The 24,414-nt window shown below is 36.8% G+C and overlaps 1 protein-coding gene across 14 annotated transcripts in view; it reads left to right on the top strand.

Moving 5' to 3' along the window:
- The window catches only part of Cep112 (centrosomal protein 112), a 607,347-nt gene that overhangs the window by 397,316 nt on the left and 185,617 nt on the right, over positions 1-24,414 (top strand). For 12 of the 14 annotated variants that reach the window (XR_010045020.1, XM_063241684.1, XM_063241681.1 and 9 more), the window contains one exon: positions 22,650-22,712. The exons of the other annotated variants lie outside the window; for them this stretch is intronic. Coding sequence is in view for 11 of the 12 variants with exons in the window: in XM_063241684.1 (XP_063097754.1) it covers positions 22,650-22,712 (63 nt within the window). In the remaining variant the exon portion in view is untranslated. The remainder of the gene's footprint in view (positions 1-22,649; positions 22,713-24,414) is intronic. 14 annotated transcript variants of the gene reach the window in all.

Raw genomic sequence — 24,414 nt, 5'->3', positions numbered from 1 at the left:
CAATAAAAGACTGAAGTAAAGCAATTCTTTTCATGGACTCAAACTAGAAGGATGAATAAAAAGATAACTAGAATTAGCCATAGAACTGATTTTGCTAGCTGACTTCTCTAACAGCCTGATGTTGCAGTTTTGTAAGATCATTATGGTAAAATAACTTCTATCTTGTTTCTTCTACTTCATTCATGAAAATATGCGGTTATGCCTTAGTATTACTACTTAGCAAGTTCACTTTTGAGATATCAGTCTATCAGATTCTCCTTTTGATCACTCTTGCCTTGCCTTTCATTTTTCCCATTTCCCCACACATAAAGAACCTGGTTTTCATTTCCATTCCACTGCTGACTCACTGCTCTCTGATCTTTTGCCATCTTGAACTTCTACCAATCCTATATTGCTAAACCTCAGTCCTATTTCATCGTTATTGTCCATTTTATCTGAACATTATAAAATAATGCCCAGGGAAGTTAAATAATTTGCCTGTGGTCATACCACACAGGTTGGTCAAACTTCAAAGACTGTGCTCTTAACCACCATGCTCTGCTGCTTAGCACCTGGCAACAGTTGTTGGCACGGTCCACCAGGGTGGCTTGCATTGATGAGGTTAGTTACAGTGGCTGTGAGGGCCTGGGCGAGGGAATGTTCCACTTCCCAGCAACAAGCCAGATGAACACTTCACAGACTGAACAGGGAAGAAGGCATGTTTTATGTGAGCATCATGCTCACTACTGTCAAGTGTTTTGAATATTGTTTTATAAAATAATTCCGGCATGGTAATTCTCTCTGAGTATAGATGATCCTAGGAAACTAGAGTAAGTTCCAGATCATTTCAAATTAGTAATAGCTTATGGCTAAATATAATGCAGAATGTCCTTTCAGCACCTGTTCAAAATTCCAAATAATCCTATATAGGATGTATTGTTCAGTATTAAGAACACTGTTCCATATTGAACCACCTGCAAATCCAACATAGCAACTTCTTGTAGACATATTACTTCATAAGCTTTCTAATTAATATGCATCAAATTCTTTTCTTATGCAAATGAACCAAAAGTATAAATTTTCTAAAGTAAAATATTAATGGAAATTATAAGCATGCCAAATTGGGACATTCTACAGTTAGACTCAGTTTATTTGAAAAAAATGTATTACTTGACCAGTGATTCATTTAATAGTGTTTGAACAATGTCATTTTTAAAATACGAAGTCAAAATTTGAGAGAAATCTTCTTAAAAGTAATATAACATATTGACAAATCATTCAACAATAGACTTTGGTATAAAGTGTACCAGTGTCAAAGACTTACAAAAAATATTTCAGAAGGTAGAGATTCTTAAAATTAATTGGTCCCATTTACATTTGCTCTTTGATGATAAATTCTTTTTTGCACATCAGAGAATAGCTGCTTCTTCCCTAAGGCAAACTAAAGTTTTTTCCCCTCCCTCATTCTTAAAGTTTGTATTTCTGCCCAAGTAATAAATGAGTTTCAGTTTCTGTGGCCTTTGCTTCAGAGAGCTCCTCTGAGGGTGAGCTTTGAAATATGATTAGATCTTAATTCTTTAACTATTTCCATAAAGCTTGTTTCACAGTTTGCTTCTTACTCATTGAGTGGGGTGGGAAAATGCATGTAAATCTTACGTGATCATGTATAAGTGTTAGCCACATAAATATATGTTGCAGTGGCGAGAAAATTAGTCCTTCTGAATTATAGAAAGGGAAAAATCAGCTGTCACATGTTATTATACTTATATCAGCTACCATTAAATACATATTATTGTAGTCTCCATTATTGGCCACAGTTACTAACTGTATTGGACAAAGAATATATCCAATACTATTTGATATATTTAGAAATAGGACTAGGGGCAGGGATACAGCCTAGCAGAAGGCTGTATCTTTGTTTGCAAAAAGAAGACATGAAGGGAGGGTGGGAAGAAAGTAGAAGGAAGATTTTAAAAAAGGATTAAATTTAGAAAATAGCACTTTTTAAAATTGATTTATTAATATATACTGAGTAAACACTTGATAAAAATTGATATTGATAACAATGCTATAATCCTTTTAAAAACCTGTCTAGTTTCTTCCTTTTAATCAAGGATGTGGCTTTTCCTTGGATTTTATGTTGGTTGTTGTCGTTGTTGTTATTGTTACAGGAATCAAACTCAGGATCTTGCACTTGCCAGGCAGGCACTGTGCCACTGAGCTATATCCCTGGCCCCTCTTAGGGATTCATACAAGATGAATAAACAATTACAAAAACCAAAATATTCTCAGTTTCTGATCCTGAGCAAAACAATATTTGGAGCTTCTGATTTTGGGAAATGCAACTATTTAAGATAATTTAATTTCCTAGAAATGAATTTAAATCTGAGACATCATTAAATATGAAACAGTGACATTTACAGTGTTTTGCCATTTAGATTAGTTTGCCATTTCTTAAATTGGAATTTATATATAAGGGTAGGAAAAGAAAAAATTATTTAATTAAAATATCTTTTCTTATAATGATTGTATCACACTGAGAATTTATCTTTGATCCAAGGATTCAAAAGTCTTAGGATTCATCATCAAGAATATTATCTTATTTTTATCTGTGTCCTCACCTGACACACAGTAGGTATTGCACAAATGTTTGTTTAGTTGCTACCACAGCCCTGTAATTACTTATCCCAAGAAGGGGCTTTTGAAATTAGAGATGTGATAATCAGAAGTCTTGTAAGTGGCAGTTTCCTGTTAATCCTCAATTAATTAGTTGATCTTAGAGAATGTCATAAACAAATTAGCATGATCAAATCAAGGATGGATCAAACCTTTTCTCAACAATTCAATAAACATTTGATTTCTGATGAATATAAAGCACTATGACTATTTCATTAAACAAATAGAAATTTTATTTTATTAGTTTTTAATTAATTCTGAAGAAATGGAAGCAAAAGTAAATTTAGTTCTTTAAAACCATTTATATGCTGTTTGAGCAAGCATAAAAAACTGCAAGGCATAATTTAGTGTGCATGTATAAACACATGCTTATATAAAATCATTAATCTAGAATTATATACATTTAATTATATAATCATTAACTTGTCTTTCATGTTTTTGACTAAATTAGTAAATTTTTATTGTTTAATACAATATTTGAGAAGTCACTAGAAGTACAATGTGAGAAGTATTTTCTCGGCATTTTCTGCATTTATGCCCAATTTCCATTTTATTCCAAATTATCTTTCATTTGCTTTTAGAAGAGAATAGTAAAGTAGGGCAAATTATATTTCATAAATATTGGTGTTGGGGATTTAACTCAGCGGCATAAGCACCTGCCTTGCAAGCAGGCGGTTGTGAGTTCAATCCCCGGTAGCGATAAAAAAAAAAAAGTAAAAAAATATTTCATAAATATCCATACATTTTCTACTTCCCTCTTCTACCTTAAATATGCTAAATGGTGATAAAGAAATAGCTATCATTTTCTCCAAAACTATAGAAAAATCTTACTAATTTAGCTTGGATTTTTTTTTCATTAATTCATTAAACAATATTTTCCAAGCAACTACTAAGGGCAAAAGAGTGATGCCAAAACCACAAGCTCTATTCTGAACCTATTAGAAAAGAAAAAATACATTTTCAAAAGACTAAGAACATCCATAAATATAACTAGGATTCTAAATACTAAAAAGTAAAAATCAATTCTAATAAGTATGCACAGAGAAAACCATGTTAGCATTTGAACTGGTCTTGATACGTTGGTGGGATTAGTCAAAAACGTAACAGACATTGCAAAGCAAAAAGGTGGTCTGGAAAAGCCGATTAATCCACATTAAGAAATGTTTGTTCATTTCAACCATTGTTGTGTTCTGTGTTGGTTTTAGGATAAATCAGTGAACAGAACAGATTTCTGTCTTTGAGGAATTCATATCCTAGCAGGATAATAATAGTATTTAAGGGCATTGAAGCAGAAAAGAAATATGAGCACTATATTATCAGAGGCCTTCAGTAGGAGGCCAAGGAGTTTGGGCATTATTATCAGTATTCTTAAGCAAAAGACCTATCACAGTGATTCAGAGCAGATTAGATGTTAGCTAGATATGGAGGCAAGAGGACATGTCAAAAGACTGTTGTGGACATGAGATTGAGAAAGAATGAAATCAAATGAAGCCGTGGAGGTGCTATGAATCGGTGGAGGAAGGTAATTGTTTTGAGACCGTGAGGGGAACAGTGGTGGCTCCATTATAAGCAGTATTCCATGGCCACAGTACCACTCAGGCTCCTTTAAGTCATGTACTCCCTTGAATGTTTGTTAAAATATTTGAATCTTTTTCCAGAAAAAAAAATCTAAAACTACATAAAATGTTAGGAAATTCCACAGACTCTTAAACCCTAACAGTGGCCCCAGATTAAGCATGTTGATAAAGAGAGGAGAACTATTGAACACTTGCTATTTAGAAGAAACTTTACACTGGCCATGGTGTGGGTTGGGGTGGGGGGATGATAAAAACAGTAGCACAACTCCTACTCTCAACTAGAAATGCAGAGATGCTTAATTTTGATATTACTAGGATGATACCCTAGTTGGAAGTAGCAATAGGTAAAAAAAAAATCAGAACAGAAATGAGGAGGTATGCTCAATAAATGGAGATGAATTTGTTAGTAGGACTGGAATCATCAGTGAGGAATAGAATCCCCTAAATAATAGTGACATAAAGAAGTCACACATGGAAGGTGTTGAGGTGTGCTATTGTAAAATGCCACCTCAGCAGTTCAGGTCATGGTCTGATTTACCACTGGTGATCCCTATGGGACAGTCCCAATCTTTGAAGTCCAGAGAACTTGGCATCAGAAGGGGGACTGGAAATTGGACAAAGAAGAGCCAAGTATCAAATAAATACTGCCCTCTAAGGAATTTTCCAGAAGCTGCCATGTGATAGTGTCACTTGCTTACTACCTACATCAGCAGGTCACACAGCTGTGCCCACCTGCAAAGAAGGTTTAAAAAAGGCAGCTATTACTCTGAATAAAAGATGCCAAATTAAAAATGTTATTCTTGTGGAAGAAAGCAAGAATAGGTATTATGAAAATAACTAGTACATTCATTCTCACAAATACATGCAAATTAGAATAACACATTATCCTTATTAGGTTGGTAAAGACTGAGTGGAAATTAAAATACCTAATCCTTATAAGTAGAAAGTGTAATGGGCACCTCAGACATTGACATGCTGAGTGTAAATTCATATAAGCTTTCTAGAAAACACTTCGACAGTATTATACAGAGCTTTTTAAGTGTTTCTATATATTGGCATAGTAATTCCACTTCTTGGAATGTATCCTAAATATGTAGTCAGTGCTGCAATGAAACACTTATGCATGCAGATAGATGCCATAGTGTTATTTATAATGCAAGGTACTGGAAACAATCTTAAGTATCCAGCAATAGAGAAATGGTTCAGTAAGTTAACATATGTTAGTCTGCCAGTACCTCAAATAAAAAAGAGAAAGCTGAATTTGTTGCTGTTATAATATGTGGCAGGCACAGTCTCTCTAAGAAGATCAAGTTGCTTACGGATGGTGTAGGGGTGAGGTGAGGGGAACTGAGTCTGATGTGTTAGCCCTCAGGGTATTTGATAGAGTGAGTCCACCCCTGATTGCTGCCTTTCAGAAATAAGGGGCTGACAACTCTAGAATGGTTGCAAAAACATGTTTACCAAAGTAAATCGTTATTGATTAACTGAACAGGCTTAAAACCAGTTTTAATGGCTACTTGCTGTCAGGGGGTTCAGTACCATTAGTCTTTTCTTAAATTTGTGGAAACATTTTTTGATTCTCACCTCATATGATAAAATACTAAGCTTTTAAAAATCAGGTTTTAGAATAATTTTAATTACATGGAAAAATAATGCAAACTGGTGGGAACCATGATAAAAATGCTTTTGCCAGGGGCTGGGGATTTAGCTCAGCGGCATAAGCACCTGCCTTGCAAGCAGGCAGTCGTGAGTTCGATCCCCGGTACCAATAAAAAGGAAAAAGACAAAAAAGGAAAAAAAATGCTTTTGTCATCCTGCCCAACTTTCTTCTCATACCCTTTTCCCACGCAGAGGCCGTGGTGTCCACCTGAGCACACTGCCTCACATGCTTGCTGGTGAGCAGCAGCCTTGTGTGTGTCACTTTTGCACATTTCTACCTTCTGCTTTCTCATTTGTGCTGCACAAAAAGAGGAGAGCAGGAGCATGTCCCGGGTAGGCACAGAAATGTCCTGTTCCTCCTTAGGCCTGAACCACCTTGCTGTTGCTTCAGGTTCTTAAACTTCATGATTGGCCAGAGGATGGCCAAATGTCTGTTCAGACTTGGAGGAGGGAAGAGGGAATCTCACTCTCATGAGGACTGGAGACTCAGTGTCATGTTCCTGCCCACTCATGTCTTCAAGGGTACTGGACATGGACATAGCCTATAATAAAATAGCTTTTAGCTCTCAACTGCTATTTCTTTCATTCGTGTCTGCTTCCTGAAGAGAAAGCATGATGGCAAGCCAATGTCTGAGCCAATCTCTCCACACTCTCACTGTAACTCTGAGTAGTGATAGAGCTATTAACAAATCCCAAGTCATCAACTTAGATGTAAACATCCTACTATTACTCTGAGTTTCTGTTTTGAGTCACTGTTTGGCTGTGTAGCAGAAACTTAATACTTACCCTCAGTTACCTCACAGCCTAGTCACTGTCCTTGCCCCAGGCTGGCAGGTAAGCCCAGCAGCTGTGTCATGCTAGGTGGTAGATAAGGTAGGGCCTTTGCCCACGCAGTGATCCACTGGGAATCTGATGTCCCCTCTGATCTTTGACTGTCCATGTGCATAAGTTTCAGCATTGTCCTCCCTCTTTTCTCTTTGAAAACTCTTAAGGACTAGCAATGTTTTTGCTGTATTGTTTTGTTATCAGACACCTAGAAACTTGAATATTCTTCCTGCTGGGGAAAGGGGAGCTCACAGAGAATTGAAACAGCAATCTTCTGGGCTGCAGAAGCACACATACCACAAACCTTTTGCTACCTGTGGCTCTAATGCACATGCCAGTGTGGCTAAGAATTCTACCTTGCAGCCTTTGGCCTCCCTCTGCTGTGGGAACACAGGCCCATTCTGACCTTAGCACAGCCCTTACCAAAATTAGATTTCCAATCTTTTCTCAATTCCCAGAGGAAAGGAAAGCACTAGGGCCTTGCACAAGAACAGATGCACAGATAAACATTTTCTTCTTCACCTTAGATTGTGCTCTGTTTTCCCAGCCAAGAGTCTCTTGCATAGTGTGACGGTGGGGAGGGAGTTTATACTGTGAGCCATGGACAGGAGAAGCAGGTAGGGGAAAACCAATTCTGGCCATGGAACCAGTTGGCCCTGGTTAAGGCTAACAGCCCAAAATTGACTCTGGTTTCTTTTGTATTCTATTGTGTCATCCAAGCTAGGAAGGCTTACATAAAGGAAATACCAGTTTGATGACTTCAGAAATATCCAGGAACATGCAAAAATATATTGCATAGGAAAATCTAGAATGTTTACACACTGGGTAATACATTACAAGAAGCTTCACTACATGTATTTTTTAATTTTTTTATTTTCTACTATAAGCATTTATTCACATCTTTAAAAACAGCATGCCAAAGACTGATTTTAAATGTACAATTGCTATTTTTAATAAACTTAAAGAATTGTACAGGTATACCACAATCTGTATTTACTTTTATAATCAAAAAACGAATGTTATTAAAAATGACCTCTTATTGTAGCAATTAGAGGGGCATTGATGAGTTGACTAAAGGGGCCAGGGTCAAATTTCAGACCAGTATGTAAAGAATAGGTGGTCACCAAGGAGCTCAGTAAATATTTTTTTAACTAATAAGTAAAAGAAAATGGAAATAGAGGGTAGAGAATACCTTTTCAAGAAGAGGGCCTGAAAGGAAGAAGAGAAGCACAAGGCCTGAAAGCACCGTGCTTCTGCGAGCTTTCCCCCTTTCGGGCAGCACTTATGTCATCTGCCATTTTCTTCTCTCTTTTCCATCTCTTGATTCTTCGTATTCATTTCTGGATATATGACTGTTACTTCTGTCTCTCAGTTTCAAAAAGTATACTTGTGCCTGCCTCAAGGTTTGGACCCATCCATGTTTCAAGATGATTGCGATAGAGTATGAGCAAGGTAAAGTAGCTGCTGCTGCTGTCATAGTTATGGGTGTTACAGCACCATATCGTCATCGTCATCGACTTTTGTCAGAAGCTTCCTCTGATGTAAGAGCACTCATACTCTTCCTTAGTAATACTATGTACATATCTCTTTCATGACAGTTATTCTGCAGTATTTATTCATGCATTTGTCTCCTTAAATGCACTAAATCTTTTATTTCTGTAAACATACAGTGCCTAGCCCAGAGGAGGACCTGAAATAAGTGTTTGGGAAACTAACACAGTTCATATCAGATTTCAGAAAGAGCTGTGTGTGTTTGTGTAATAGACAAACTCTGCATTTTCTATTTTTTTGAATCACTTTTGATAGTTTTGTAATTTAAGAGATTTATTTCCTTGTGTAAATTATTGAAAATGCATAAATACCATCTGTTCATAATATTTTCTTGTTACAACATAGAATCTGATAGCGATGTCCTCTCTCTCATTCCTGACAGTGGTAATTTTCATTTTCTTTTTTCTGATCAATGCATCTAGAGATTTCTCAATTTCATTGTTGAAAACAAAAAGCAAGCTTTGGTCCATTGATTTTCTGTTTCCTGTTCCATTACTTTCTGCTTTTATATTTATTTTTTGCTTTGTATTTAATCTATTTTTTTCAAGGTTCTTCAGGTAGAAGGTTTTACTGAATATTTTAGAACTTCCTTTTTCACTAATAAGTGAATTGCATTTTACAAATATATGCATCCATTTTCATTTATTTCAAAATATTTTCTAATTTCCTTTTTTAGTTCTTTGACTTATAGATTATCTTATACATATTTTATTTAACAAATATTTGTGGATTAGCAGATATATTTCTCTTATGATTTCATGTATAATTTCATATAGTTGGAATGTACTGTCTAAGAACACTCTTTCAGATTTACTGAAATTTGTCTTATGACCACAAATACAGTGTTCCTTGGTTAATAGTAGACAGGTTGATTGATAGTACTTTTCTGATCATTTATACCCTCATTGATGTTTCGTATTCTTGTTCTAATAATTCCTGAAAAAAGGTTACTGAATTCTCCCTCAGATTTAATTTGTAAATTTGCCTATTTCTCCTTTCAGTTCTGTCAGTCTTTGCTTCCTGCGTTTTGAAGCTTTTGAATTTATATATACATGTTTAGGTTTGTTGTATCATTTTATGAATTAAAATTTTAATGTTTAATTCATATTTGTCTATTAGTTTTTTAGTTATTGATCTAGGTTTTACAATATGCATCCTAATTACAACCTGCCTTCACCTATTATTGTACCACATTACACGGATTATAAGTTCATTGCTAATTATAGTCTACTATTTACTTTCATTTTTCCATTTTTATCTGTTTCTACAAATATTCTAATGCCCACAATATATTTTTATTATTGTTACTTTTAATATTTAAATTTTTTATAGAAATTTTAAGATCAAAATGAAAAATCTGTTATATTTACACATATATGTGCTTTGTCTAGTGCTATTTATTACTGTGGATCCATCCAGGTTTCTATTTGTATCTATACCCACCTGCTGCAACAATTTATTTCAACTTTTTTTGTGGCACACTTCTATTGGTGACAACTTCTCTCAGATTTTCTTGACACAATATTACTTTCAGTTTGGAGGAACAACTTTACTGGACATTCAACTTTAGATTGACAGTTACTTTTTTCCTTCAGCACTTTAAATATTCATTTTGTTGTTTTCTGACTTGCATAGTATAGTAGAGAAATACTCAGTAATTTTTGTCTCTTTAGTATTCTGGTTTCTCTAACTACTTTTAAGATACTATCTTTTTGTTGTTGTTGTTTGCAATCAATTGTATTGTGTGTTGATGTGATTTTCTGTATTTTATTCAATGATCCTTTGGACTTGTGGTTTTAAAGAGGTGAGATTTTTTTTGGTTGTTTTTTGGGGTTTTTTTTCCCTGATTTGGAAAATTTTCAGCCGTAATATCTTTAAATATTTTGTGAACTTCTCAGATATAAATACACATGTGTTAGAAGATAGTCTCTCACGCATTGCTAGGCTTATTTACTAAACGCACGTGTTTGTGTCTCTGAAAACTATTGAAATATTTTAAATTCTATTTCTTGGTCAATATCCAGTTTCTAGTCAGGCCATAAGGTGGTTGAAGTTGCCCCTCATCCTGATGACAAGTAAAAAGCCTGCTCAAACTGAAATATTAACAACGTTCTGTATGTGAGAGAAGTAAGGTCACAGGTCAAACTATTGTCTTAAAATTAGGAGAGACAAACAGCCAGACAGAAAAAAACACAATTTATGAAGAGAAATGAATGACTAGAAACATCTGCAGGGACTCTGTCGGGTAGGACAGCCTGCACTATATTTAATGAACTGGTCAGGGCTCAGTGTGGACAAGTCTGAGAAAAGTTCAGTGAGTTTTACTCCAAAGCTTGACCAGATCCTTTCACTGCATATCAGAGAAAATTCCAACCGGATTCCTGGGAGCTTGAGGGGAAAGTGACCATTCTGAAGTCCACCGAGCATTTGGTAACCCTTAGCAAAGCTTGCCCTCAAGAGAAGCTGTTTTTCCAGAGACTGACCTATTGGTAGTTTGTCAAAGCCTAACCAACCTCAAGGGAGGGAATGATCACCAGTTTACCCTGGCTTTCCACAGGTGGAAAAGAAAATACATAACTTGAGTTCCCTCTAGCCATCCTATTAACTGAGAGAGAGAGTGAGAGATGTTGAAAAGTACTGGTGACATCATAGTCCAGGAGCCCAGGCGCACACAGGCTCTGGTCACAGCACTGAGAACCTTTCCCTGCCCTCACCCCTTACCCCATATTGTAAAGGTGAAGTTGCTTACACCCACTCTGTGATGTCTGGCAATGAAGAAAAATTAGAAAGGTATACGAAAAGGTAAAAGATGCAATTTAAAGAGACAGAGGAAGCATCAGAACCAGATTCAGATATGACCAGGAGGTTGGAATTATCAGACCAGGAATTTTAAACAGCCGTGATTAGTATACTGAGAACTCACAGATAAAGTAGACAGCATGTAAGAACAGATGGGCACCACGAGCAGAAAAATGGAAATCCTACAAAAGAATCAAATACTAGAGATGGAAAACAACAGAACTGATGAATGTCTGTGGTAGGCTCAAGAGTTGACTGGAAACAACTGAGGAAAGAATTGCTAGCCAGAGGGTATCTCAGTAAAACCTTCTAAAATTGTAAAGGAAAGAGAAAGAAAGCAGAATACAGTATCTAATAATTTTTGGACAACTACACAAGGTGTAAAATGTGTATAATGAGAATACAAAAAGATCAAAAGGACACAGGGTAACAGAAAAAAATATTTGAAAAATAGTAACTGAAAATTTCTCCAAATTAGTGTTAGACATCACACCACAGATCTGGAACCTCAAAGTACACTAATTGGGATAAATGCAAAAAGCAAATTACACCTAGCCATTTTATATTTAAAATGTGGAAAATCAAAGGCAAAATGTTCTGAAGGATGCCAGAGATTAGGGTAGGGTAGAGTTGTATTTCTATAGAAGAACATATCTACCTTCTGAGAAACCATGCAAGCACAAAGAAAGGGCAGTAAAATATTCGAAGTGTTGAAAAAGAAAACCCACCAAATCAGAATTCTGTGTTATGTACATGTATGAATTACCCAGAAAGAATGTAAAGATTATGTATCACAAACATATGCTAATTAAAAAATTTAAGAAGTAGAGGAAAAAACTTTTCTGAGATGAAAACTGAAGCAATTTGTTGCCAGAAGTTCTTGCCTTACAAAAAATGCTAAAGGAAGTTTTTTAGAAAAAAGGCCCCCCAGGGGCTGGGGATTTAGCTCAGTGGCATAAGCGCCTGCCTTGCAAGCAGGCAGTCGTGAGTTCGATCCCTGGTACCAATAAAAACGAAAAAGACAAAAAAAAAAAAAATAGAAAAAAAAAAAAAAGGCCCCCCAAAAAAGGCAAATTATGTAGGTCATAAAGTTGGATCTGTGTGAAGAAATGAAGACTTGTGGTAAAGGAATAAATGAAGGTAAAATTAAAACTTTTATTCTTCTTCTTGACAGATAACAGTTCAAAATAATAATGGCCACAATATTTCAGTAATATTTTATATGAAATGAATATCAGCAATAACAAAAAGGACAAAAGAGAAAATCAGTATTATTTTGTATAAGGTACAGGTATTATCTGTGCATGTTATTTGGAAGTGGAATATATTTCTCTGGGGTAACCATTAAAATGTTTTTAAAAGTATAACCTACATGCTAAGAAAAAAAAGTGGAATATATAAAATACTCAGTTAAAACCATAAAAGGCAGGAAAAACAAAAGTAGGAGTGAACAAAGACAATGAATAGAAAGTAACAGATGTAGTGGATATTTACCCTCCTATATCAGTAATTATTTTGAATGTCAGTAGTTTATCATCCAAAGCAAAAATTGTCAGTGTATCAAAAAACAAGACTTAACTATACATTGTGTCTAAGAAACCTGCTCTAAATGTAACTCATGTACAGGCTAAAAGTAAATGGGTGGTAAAATATATACTATACTAACCCTGATCAGAAGAAAGCGCAGTTGCCATATAAATTTTAGAATGAATGGACCTCAGAGTGAGGTGAGTAATCAGGGATAGTCATTGTATAATCATACAAGAATCAGTTCTCCAAGAAGACAGAACAAACCTTAATGTATGCACCTAATAATGAGCATCAAAATGTATAAGGAAAAACTGATAGAACTGTGAGGAGGAATTGATGAATCCATTATTATAGTTGGAGACTTCAACACCCTCTATTAGAAATGGATGTTTTTCTAGTGGGTGGAAAAGTCAATGAGGTCATAGTTGAACTCAACATCATTGGTCAACTGGGTATAATGGACATCTGTAGACTACATCATCCAAAAGAAGCATAATACACATTCTTTGTAAGCTCAAATGGAATATTCACTGAGATAGACCACATTCTGGGTTATAAAGCACATCAAGTGCTTTTAAACAACAAGTTTAAAAGAATACACATGTCTGCCTTGAGTTCACAGCAGAATTAAACTAGAATTCAGTAACAGAAAGGTAACTGAAAATTCCAAAATACATGGGGTTACGTAGCATTCTAAATGACACATGAAATGTAGAAAAAAATCAGGATAAATTTTAAAATATTTTGAACTAGTGAGAATACAACTTACCAGAATTTGAGAGATACATGGAAAGCAATAATTAAAATTTGTGGCATTGAGTGCATAGAAAAGATGAAAGATCTAAAATCAGTTATCTAAGCTTTTACTGTAGAAAACTGAGAAAGATCAAATTAAATCTAAAGTAACAAAAGAAAAAGAAATAATAAAACTTAGAGTAGCAATCAATGAAATTGGAAACAAAAAATCACTAAAAAAATTAATATAAAGCTGATTCTTTTAAAAGATAACTCAATAACCTTTCATTGGGCTAAGAAAAAAACACAAATTACTGATAAAGTAATGAAATACAGGACATCAATCACTATGGATACCATACATTGAAGAGATAAAAGAATACTGTGAGTAATTCTGTACCCAGAGATTTGATAACTTGGATTAAATGGACCAATTCCTTGAAAGACATAATTTGCCCAAACTCATAAAGAAAGAAATATAAAATCAAAACAGGCCTATATCTATTAAAGAAATTGACTCAGTTACCCTTATGAAGCAGAAAACGCCAGACTGACAAGGATTATTGGGTAGTTAATTTTACCAAATATTTCAGAAAGAAATTACACAAATAATCTGTATTCTCTTTGGAAAGATAAAAGCAGAGGAGCTACTTCCTACTCATTCTGTCAGGCCAGCATTCCCTGATACTGAACTAGATGTGGTTAGAAGAATGGAGCAGTCTCTTCTCATTAACATAGATGCAGAAATACTAAACTAAGCAAAAAAAAAAAAAAAAAAAATTAGCAAACCAAAGCCAATAAAATACTAAAAGATTTCAATGCTATAACTGGGAAGGATTTATCTTAGGTAGGCAGGCCTGATCTGAATTTGAGAATCAATTAATCCATCGTATCAACAGGCTAACAAAGAAAAATCACATAATCATAAAAACAGATGCAAAAAAAGTTAATGAACTTCAACACCAATTCGTGAAATAAAAATCTCAGCAAACTAGGAATGAAAGGGATCTTTTTCCATCTGATAAAAAAACTACATGAACCCAACAGCTAACATTTCACTTGATAGTTAGATAAGAGCTTTCCCTCTAAGATCAGGAACAAGGACAAAATGTTCCCAACATCTCTCACTTTCTTTTACTTTTGTTATTATTGTTGTTATTTGTTTTTGTTTTTGAGATGGACCAGGCCTCGAACCGGTAATCCTCCTGCCTCAGCCTCCCAAGTGCTAGGATTACAGGTGTGCGCCATGGTGCCCAGCTTTGCACCACTTTTTGTATCATACTGGAAGTCTGACCTAATGTAATACAAAAGAAAAAGAAATAATGTACATAGGCTGGGAAGAAATAGAACTGTCTTTGTTTGCAGGTGATGATCATCCATATAGAGAATCCAAAATAATTGATGCACTCCTAAAACTGATAAGAGTTAATAGCAAGATTATTATTATTATTATTATTATTATTATTATTATTTGGTACCAGTAATCAAATTCAAGACCTTGTGCTTGTCAGGCAGGTACTTACACCCCTGAGCTATGTCCCCTCCCAATAATTGCAGCAGGGCTAACATAAAAAAGTCAGTTGCTTTCCTGAATACTGGCAATAAACATGGAATTTTATATTAAAAAACACAATACCATTTACTACCATTAGCACTTACAAAATTACTTAGGTTCAAGCCTAATAAAATATGCATCACATTTATGAGCTAAAGTACAAAATCCTGGTAAAAAGAGTCAAAAACTTGAAAGAGCTTTCCTCATTTGTTTGTGTTATATTCCTGTGTCTCCTGTTGTCCAGTGTCCCAAAAGTTTTCCAAAATCATGACAAGCTTTTGAACCCTAATCCCAGTTACTCTACCTTGACCAAAGTGGAAGTCATAAATTTTATTTATGCTTCACAATTTGCACCTTACTTTGAGGTAAAACATAGTTTTTCAAGCTCAAATTTTAAATTATAAACTTTATAAAAATTTTAGATCAGTTACATATAAGTATTTATTGTAAATTCTCTGAATATTTTTCTGATAGAATGGTGTGGTTTTGACAAGCTAGCCCTGACTCTGTTCTCAGTCTTTCAAGAGGATTCAGATGGTTGTGTACCAAAGTACTGAATAGTAATCTGAGCTTTGTATGTGTCCCAGACTCTGAAAACCAGCCTTGCTCTCATCCTAAGAGCAAACATTTTGTTTATAAACATATGCTATTATATTTTAAAGAGATATGCCTTCCTGAGATCTGGCCATGCCCTAAATACAAATATTTTAGAGAAGAATCTTAATTTTCTTCCCTGCATATCACCTCTCTGGAAATCACAAATCCCTGAACTTTATAACCATTACTGATAGGAAATGGAACATACAAGAATGGAGGACTTTTTTAAAAATTACGGCATAATGCAAAGTACCCTTCAAAAAAAGGGTAACATATTAAGTTATTGATGTCTCTGTGAAAATTGTTTGGTTTTTCTTCAACTGGATTTTAAACCCACAATTTTGATAGGAATTTGATTTTACATAGGAGAAGTTGACCAGCAGGAAAAATGAACTAAGGAAGAGTCTCTACAAAAGCAGAGAAGGGTGGCTTAGAGGAAAGGGCACACTGATCAAAGCCCCAAGAGAGGGCCAGAGATGAACTCAACAATGAGTAGTACAGCATCCCTGCTACTAAACACTTGACTCACTATGAAATTGTGATTTTCTTCCCTTCTGTTCTTTACATTTCTTCAGGCCTTGCTGCAGGTGATTATGTGAAAATTATGTCTATATATAGAAAAGGTAGCTATAGAAATAAGGCTTTTAAAATAACTGACATTAATTTTATGCATGGAATTGAAATGTACAGTCAGTACTATCCTGAGAGTATTCAGAAAATATTTTAAGGATACTTTGCTTGATAAATTAAGTACGAATTTTCAACCATACTAAATCAAAGTTTTTAGTTTATCTAAGAGATGTTCAGAAATGCAAGTAGTAATGATTTACTTCAAATAAACAGTAAAAAGTTTGAAGTCTGATACTTTCATTTCTTTAGTTAGTCTCATCAATCTCCAAAATACTAATGTTGTTAGCGAGTTGTAAAGTTATTTAAATGTTACAAACGGGACTCATTTTAAATTCAACATTGATAATTTCAAGTGGGCGCTAAAACTTTCCAGAATCCTGGGTCTCATTACTTCCCAGGCCCTTCCCTTTCCTACCGAGGTGATTATTTCATTCTTCTCTTTACTCTTCACATCTACCAAAAGTCTTTACTATCACCCTCCTGCATAGCTCATGAATCATTCCTGCTACTTCTTGGAGAAAATGGAAGCAACGGAGTCACGCATTTTCCTACACTCCTAAGCAAAGGCATCTCCTGCACTGGTGCTGAAGATCCTACCTTGTATCCCTCTGCTCTGACTATCAGAACGAAACAGACTGGGTGGCTGAAACAACAGAAATGCATACTCAAAGCTTTGGAGGTTGGTAGTCAGATCAAATGGTGTTGGGGTTGCTTCCCAGTAAGGCCTCTTGCTGACTTGAGGACTTGTCTGTGTGTGCACAAAAGCAGAGAGAGTAGAAAGGACCAAGGCGGGGAGGATGGGGAAGGAGAGAGAGATCTGGTATCTTTATCTTCCCTTATAATGACACCAGTCCTACTAGGTTGGCTGACTCTATGACCTCAGTTAACGTTAATTAGAGCACTAACAGATCTGTTCCTAAATACAGCCACATTGAAGGTTGGGTCCAACCTATGGGGGCCAGGGGGTTACTCCATGATACAGTTGCTGTATTCAAGGACATGTCTTCGGTAAATCTCTGGCTTTATTTATTTTTACCTCTCTACTGTTAAATCCTTCTCATGAACCTGTAGACATGGTATTAGTTCCTTGATCTTACCAAAGACAAACACACACACACACACACACACACACACACACACATACACACGGCAGTGCAAACGAGGCCTCTTCTTACCCTTATCTCCTGCAACCCCCTCCCAATACTGCTCTTTCCTTCCTGATAACATTCTGAAGTTTCTGTACCGTATACTATTCCAGTGCTCCCTTTCTCTTCTATCTTGAACCACCACCTCCAATCCAGCTTTCATCTCTCCTAACACATCAGAATTTATTTCATCTTCGGCACCATGTTATCAAATCTGTATGGCCATGTCTAGTCTGTCTTTCTGCGGCCTCTCTGTAGCATCTGGTACAGTTCACTGGTACCTGGCACAGTTCTTCATATGGCTTCAGGACTCGTGTCACACCGTAATCTCCCTGGCTGTAACTTCTGTCTCCTTTCCTCATTTCCCCCGCTCTTTATGTGTTTTAGGCCCAGTATACCTAAGCCTTCTTTGCTGCATACTTAGTGTCTGAAAATCTCATCTGGCAGCATAGCTTCATACGTGACATACATACTTGATGGCCTCTGAATTTATACTTATAACCTGCATTTCTTCCATGAACTCAACACTTTAACACCCATGTACTTCAACAATGGATGTTTACTAGGTCTCTCTGGATTTAATATATCCAGAAGTGATCATTTGATCTTCCTCCCAAAACATATTCCCCTTGTAGTTTTCCCATGTCAGGTAGTGAAAGCCTCATGTTTCTAGCCTTTTAGGACAAAATGCTTGAAGTCATGCTTAGCTCATATCTTCCTGTCTTGCAGCATGTCCAATCAGTTCTACTTTCAAGTTTTTCTCAGAATCTGAGCAGTTCTCAACACCTTCTCCATTACCAGCCTGGGTTATTTACAGTAACCTCCTACTCGGCTTCTTTTCTTGACTCTTACCCCACAACCACCACCACCAAATGCTAGAATGATCTTCCTAGTATGTCAGTCAAATTATGTGCTGCTTCTATAATGGAAGCCCTTCATTGCCTCCCTACTTCCCTCACTTTAAAAATGAAATTCCTTACTGTCAAGCAGACTCCCTTATGGCAGCTGGCACCTCCTTCGTTGGACTGTGTCTTGTCTGAGGGAGTCGTTACTCACTGACCCAATCACCCTGCCCTCTGCACTGTGCCTTTTGCCTGCCGTGCATGCCTCTAACTCAGAGCCTTTGCACTGACTCTTCTTCTGCCTGGAATGTACTTTCCCTGAGTAGATTTCATAACTTCCTCATCTTCTTGAGGTTTTTCTTTATGTATCACCCTCTCATCGAGGCCTTCTAGAACTTGTATATTTTGAAAATTATAAAATATCCACTGCTTCTCATTACTTCCTATCTCTTTTCCCTGTTTTATATTTATGGCAATCATACCATGTAAAATATTACTTTTGAAAATTATTTTTTATTCCCCTAGCTAGCAGTTCTGAAAAGGTAGAGATCTTTGTTTTGTTCAGTACTATACCTGAGAGCGGGCGGAATAGTGAATTCGGTATTTAACTGTGAAGTGGCTGGCTAGGCTGTGGAAGTCCAATGCTTGTTACCACAGCTCCTACAGAACAGCTACATCCAAGACACAGGCCTTCCTGCACTAACGAGCATCTCTGATGCCAGCTGCTTTAGGGAAAAGTAACTTCATCTTTATGACATTGTAATTAATTTTTAGATTTCCTCGTGAGTAAATATTTTTAAAGCACTTAGAACAGTGCTTGGCACATGGTAAGAGCTCTGTGTTTATTTTAAAAGCAACAAATACTTCATCAGGCATTTTGTGATAAATAACATTGATGGAATGTGAACCAAAACTGAGAAACCTCAAGAGGTTGAGAGTGGCCCTAATTTTATAATGGAAAGTGGCCTTATTAATCACAGAGCTGGAATAGGGTCTGACAGCTTACTTGAAAAAATAGCAGTAGTTACATGCCCTCTTTACTCTGAAAAAGCAAAACTACCCTGTGCTCATTGAGATAATAGATGCAGAGGTTTATAGGACAAATTCTAAAGAATTGCTTTTGAACTTAAGTTCATAAAACATACGTCTATGAAAGGATAGCTTTAGGAGATGGGTTTAAGTGATGGAAGAGGGCTGTGCAGGATAATTTCCTTCATTAAGCAAACATTAATGCAACAAGTCCTACGTTAGGAGCCACACTGCCTTCTAGGAGATCACAGTCTAGTGAAAGAGACACATAAGTTAGCCAGCAATTACCGGCACAGCCGGTATTTGCTTCTCATCCCTTAGTGCTGTCCAAATGAACCAAGCATTCGCTGCCAGTTTAAATGCATGGACCGAACTTGCCTGTTTATCTCCACTGCCTGAGGAACTTCCATTAAAATGGAAGAAATCAAATTGAAAAGGACATTAAAAATGATTTCTAACCTTGGGTGAACATTAGAAATAGCTTCTGAGAGTTTTTAAACTGTAGTGCCTGGGCTGTACCTTAGATGAATGAAATCAGAACTTCAAGATGAGACCCAGGCATCAATATTTTTATAGTATAACTTTCCCAAAGACAAGAAGAGAGGAGACAATAGTACATATACAAAATCATCAACATTTTTGACCTTGAGAAAAATCTGAACCTGAAATGGGCTTAGCAGAACTGAGCCCTCCAAAAATGCAAACATTTTTTCAGGGAATGAGGGCCTAGAGGATGCTTGTTAGAAACTGCAAGATCTTTCCATTTGCCCAACATCAGGAAGGCTTCATGAGAAGAGAGGGTGGTGTGCGGGGAACTGGAGGATGAGGTTGGAAATCTGCATAATGAGCAGTCATAGTGATATAGGGAAACAAAACTCCCAGTCTACTATATGTCCAGTATGAGTTCGTATTCTCTAAAATTGAAGAATGAATTTTAGGACAGCTGAGGTTAAGAGCAGAGTATATTTATTGAGAGAAAGAAAGCTTCTGAGAGAGACAAAAGGGGCTCCGAGTGGGTTGCCGAAGACTGTCTTTGCTAGAGACTTTTATACAGTAAATCACAAAGTGAGGCAGGTTTAAGGTAGGGAAAACGTGAGAGTTTGCAAGGTAGGCAAAAGGTGGGACAGAACTGTGGTCAACCAATAAGGTTAATTGCTCAGGTAAAATTGATTAAATCAGGAATAAATGGGGAAGCAAATAGTGTAGCAAGCAGGCATGCATACAGAGCAGTGACCCTTCCTGTAGGGGATTGGCATGGTGGTGTCTGGCTTCCTCAGGGTGACAGAGATTTAGAATATCAATCCTTAGAATGTTGGTGTATTTTCTTGGGGGGGGGGGGGCTGTCTCCTCCAAGGTTGTAAGGTTGCAAAACCTTCTGCTCTAGCTCCTTCGGCGGCCCAGCCCTGTCTGACTGCCTATAACATTTCTAACTCAGCTGCCTGTAACAACAGGATACAGCTAATCCTATGATTCCTCTCTCTCTTGCCCCTAGTTTGCCCCACTGGAGAAATGGCCAGAGATAGGGACTTGAGCATAGCTGAGGACAAAAATGAAAACAGGCTTGTGCCAACCTGAACAGCGAGGCATCCTTTTTAAAACATTGGAGCCAAACATTTGCCACCAAGCAGTCCACTGGGTTTTGGGCAAACTGGCCCAAGAAGAAAATCCAGTCAGGGCCTGGCACAGGAGAGGCCAGGCCCCTTTGGAACACCCTGTGGGGACTTCCCCATCCACAAGCCTGCACACATCCAGGCACCATCTGGTCAGCTTTAGAAGTCCTCCCTTTGATCTAGAACGGACAGCAAAATGATAAGAGTATCTAAACTGAGCGACAAAGACCAAAACACGCTGTCAAAAATAAAGGGAACAGAAAAATATATTCAAGTAAGAAAAAGAAAAATTTATGAAATGCCAGGCAAATGTAAGGTCCTGAGTTTGATTCTCAGTACTCCCCAAAATTTTTTATATGAAATTAGTAACCTCAGAAGATGGGCCAGGCATAATGGGACATACCTATAATCTCAGTACTCCAGGAAGCTGAGGCAGGTAGATCTCAAATTTAACCCTGGCCAGGGCAGTTAATTACTGTAATTCATAAAAGACCTACAAGTGTAGCTCATTGCAAAGGTCCTGGGCTCAGGCCCCAGCAGTGGAAGGGAAAAAAATATATCAATAGCCAGGAATAGTGGCACACACTTACAATCCTAGCACTCTGGGAAACTGAGGTGGGAAGATCATAAATTTGAGTCTAGCCTGCACAGTTTAGTGACTTAGCAAGACCTTATTTCAACACAAAAAGTAAAAAAGGGCTGAGGATGAACCTGGTGTGACAGTGTGAAGACCCTGAGTTTGAACCCCAGTACTGAAAGAAAAACCTCTCAGGAGTAAAACATGCATTCTGCACTATGCTGCAGCTGAGGGTACCGCGCACTGCAGCCAGACCACGTGTGAGGACAGGCCCTGGCTCCGTCGCTTCCAAGCTGCATGATGCTGGCATGTTACTTGACCTCTCTGTGCCTCAGGATTGGGTCATTTATAAAAATGGATGTGTGTGATGCTGTTCAGAGAACAAAAAAGAAACATTTAGAAATTATGAATATGGGAGGATAGTATTTTTAAAATTCAGTAGAAAGTTTTAAAGTGAAACCTGAGAAAACCCTAAAGGAAACAAAAAGGACAAAGGAATGGAAAGTAGAGACAATAGGAAAAGCGAATGAACCTAAAAGTCACAACTGTCAGAGGGGAAGTGAGGGAAGACAGACAGACAGGTGCGAGGCAGTCATGAGACCAGTGACTGAACTTTTCCCAGAAATGAGAGACGTAAGCCCCCATGATTGACAGGAAAAGGCCCCTCCGGCAAGATCGCTGAGCCCTTCCTCTGCACTGAGTAGAGAGGGAAGGACCTGAGCACTTCTTAGGGCAGAAAGCAGGTCACAGCCAAAGGATCAGAACTTGAGTGGCAGGAAATAAATTCTAAGCAAGGTAGACTTGTTTGGGAAAGGTCGCCTCTGTTTCAGGACATACAATTGCTTGATTTAGATTGTATTTGCCACTTCAAAAGATAACTGCGTTAGGCAGAGTGAGGGCTCAGCTCATATCTGCCTTTGTCCAGTTCTCTTACTTTTAAGCTAAAATGAAAGAATGTTAAATTTATCACCTTCTTTTCCTCCTCCTCTAATTTCCTGTCCTCTCTTTCTCTAAGTTTTCCCTCCCCTCTCTTTCTTCTTTCTTCTCCTTCCTTTACCTGCTGTGACTATTTCTATTTCTGCTTCTCTTCTCCCTTTCTCTTTCTATCCAAAGAAGTCTTGTGTTTGTCTAATAATTGGCAGGAGAGATCTTTTTTTTTCTTTTTAAGTGATGAATAGTTGGCATCAGATCAAAGACAAGCCCTGTGGTTTTCTGGCTGCCCCAGAAGGGCGGTGCAGCTGGCGGGTGTCCCAGCTGCCTGGTGATAGGCATGTGGAAGAGATACCAAGCTCACAGGTCACCCTGTGTGTGTTCGTGTACGTGTGTTTTTCAGGCCAACAGCAAGCTGAAGGAGATTGAGAAGGAATATTCCCAGAAGCTTGCCAAATCTTCACAGGTAAGAAACAGTAAAAGAAACAAAAATGAATCTGACACATCAAAGCCTTTGGCTTCAAAATTAAATTCTTTGCAGTTTTCCATGAGTTTGTATCATCACATTTTTTGATGATATATAAATAAATTAAATATGCTTTTTAATATTTCAGTCTTATTTTTAAAAATCAAGAAAAATGGGGAATATTGAACCGTTTGAACAACACACACACACATGCATGCACATTCTCAGATGTTGTAAAACCAGCCTGTGCACTTGAACAAGTCTAGGCTGAAACACATTTCACAAGGACAGAAGGAAGATACACACCTGCATTAGTGATATAAGTAGTTTGATACCATCTGTGCTTTTCTGCAATATTCCATTTCGCTACACCTAAAGGCTATTGAAGTATGTTGACTCAACCTACTTATGGGTGACAATTCTAAGGTTTAACTGGCAGCTCAACTGTTGATTCCTTTTGGGAGGAAAAAGAATTACAAGCTCCCATAGCTGTATCTTGCGGGTTTGTGTCGTTAACTATAGTTTTGTTTACTATGAGAAAAATCTGTATTTGAATGCTTGTCTCCACTTGAAGTATGATGTTCAGAGTAGTACTTCTACATAAATTGTTATAATTTCCCCTAACAGTATCATTTAGGGAATCCCAAGCATTCTTTAATTGTACAAACTGTACAAACAAGTATTACTTATTTTCATTTGTAGATGGATAAATTAAGCCATTTAGTTTTGCAATCTTCATATCTAATAATTTTAAATCTTAGTATCTTTATATGTAGTCAGTGATATGTGGAGTAAGCTGAAATTTGTGTATCATTTTATGTTGCCATATAATATCAACAACACAAAATGATAACATTTAACACTCCTGGGACTAAGACTATTAACTCATTCAGTCTTCATTCATGGTAACTCTAGGTTTGAAACTGTTATTCTCTTCCATTTCTCCAGTGCAGAAAAGTGAAACTCCAAGAGAGTAGATCACATAAATTAGCAAATGACTAAACCAGGAGTCAGCCTCCATCTGATTTCAAAGTGGAAATTCTGAACCTTGGCGTTGGAAGTCTGATCCAGTGCCTTACATTATTTTATACACTGAACTTTGGTGATAGTTGTCAGGGAATGTCTTCAATTCTGCAATTATTTCTAAAATGTGCTTGTTATATAATTTTCATCACACTGAGAAAGTTTAAATGATTTGTCTAAATGAAGAGTCATATGTGTTTATATTAGAGATAATGGTTATGGCTTGATTGCCATTATTCTAGTCCTTGAGGAATAAATGTGGACAAATGTCCTTTTTAATCCACTGAAAAACTGTTATATTCAAAGGAATCATATTACTCCAAAAATTAAAGTTTTAACTACAAGATAAGTCTCCAACTGGCACACAGCTACATCTTGCTTATTTTGCTTTATGTTCAATGGGAGAGTCAGACTGAGAGCAAGATATAATAAGATAGCTAATAAAGATGCTTGAATAATGAGAGTATAAATGGGACTATCAAAATTTATCTGAAGGAATGCATGATTAGGTGACATTAAAGCAAATTAAATGTAAGTTATGCTAGAGAAAAGCCTAACCCTTGGAGTCCACAGACCTGGTTTGCACACCAGTCCTACCACTTACATGACCTTGAGCCATTTTACCTGCCCTCTTTGGAATTCAGTTTCTTCACTTTTCAAATTAGAGAGCAGCACTTAC

The sequence above is a fragment of the Cavia porcellus genome, unplaced genomic scaffold (assembly GCF_034190915.1).
Source record: "Cavia porcellus strain 051 isolate PalLab524CR breed Dunkin Hartley unplaced genomic scaffold, mCavPor4.1 scaffold_32, whole genome shotgun sequence".
NCBI lineage: Eukaryota > Metazoa > Chordata > Mammalia > Rodentia > Caviidae > Cavia > Cavia porcellus.
The sequence above is the reverse complement of the archived record's forward strand: the minus strand, read 5'-3'. Positions and strand labels throughout refer to the sequence as shown.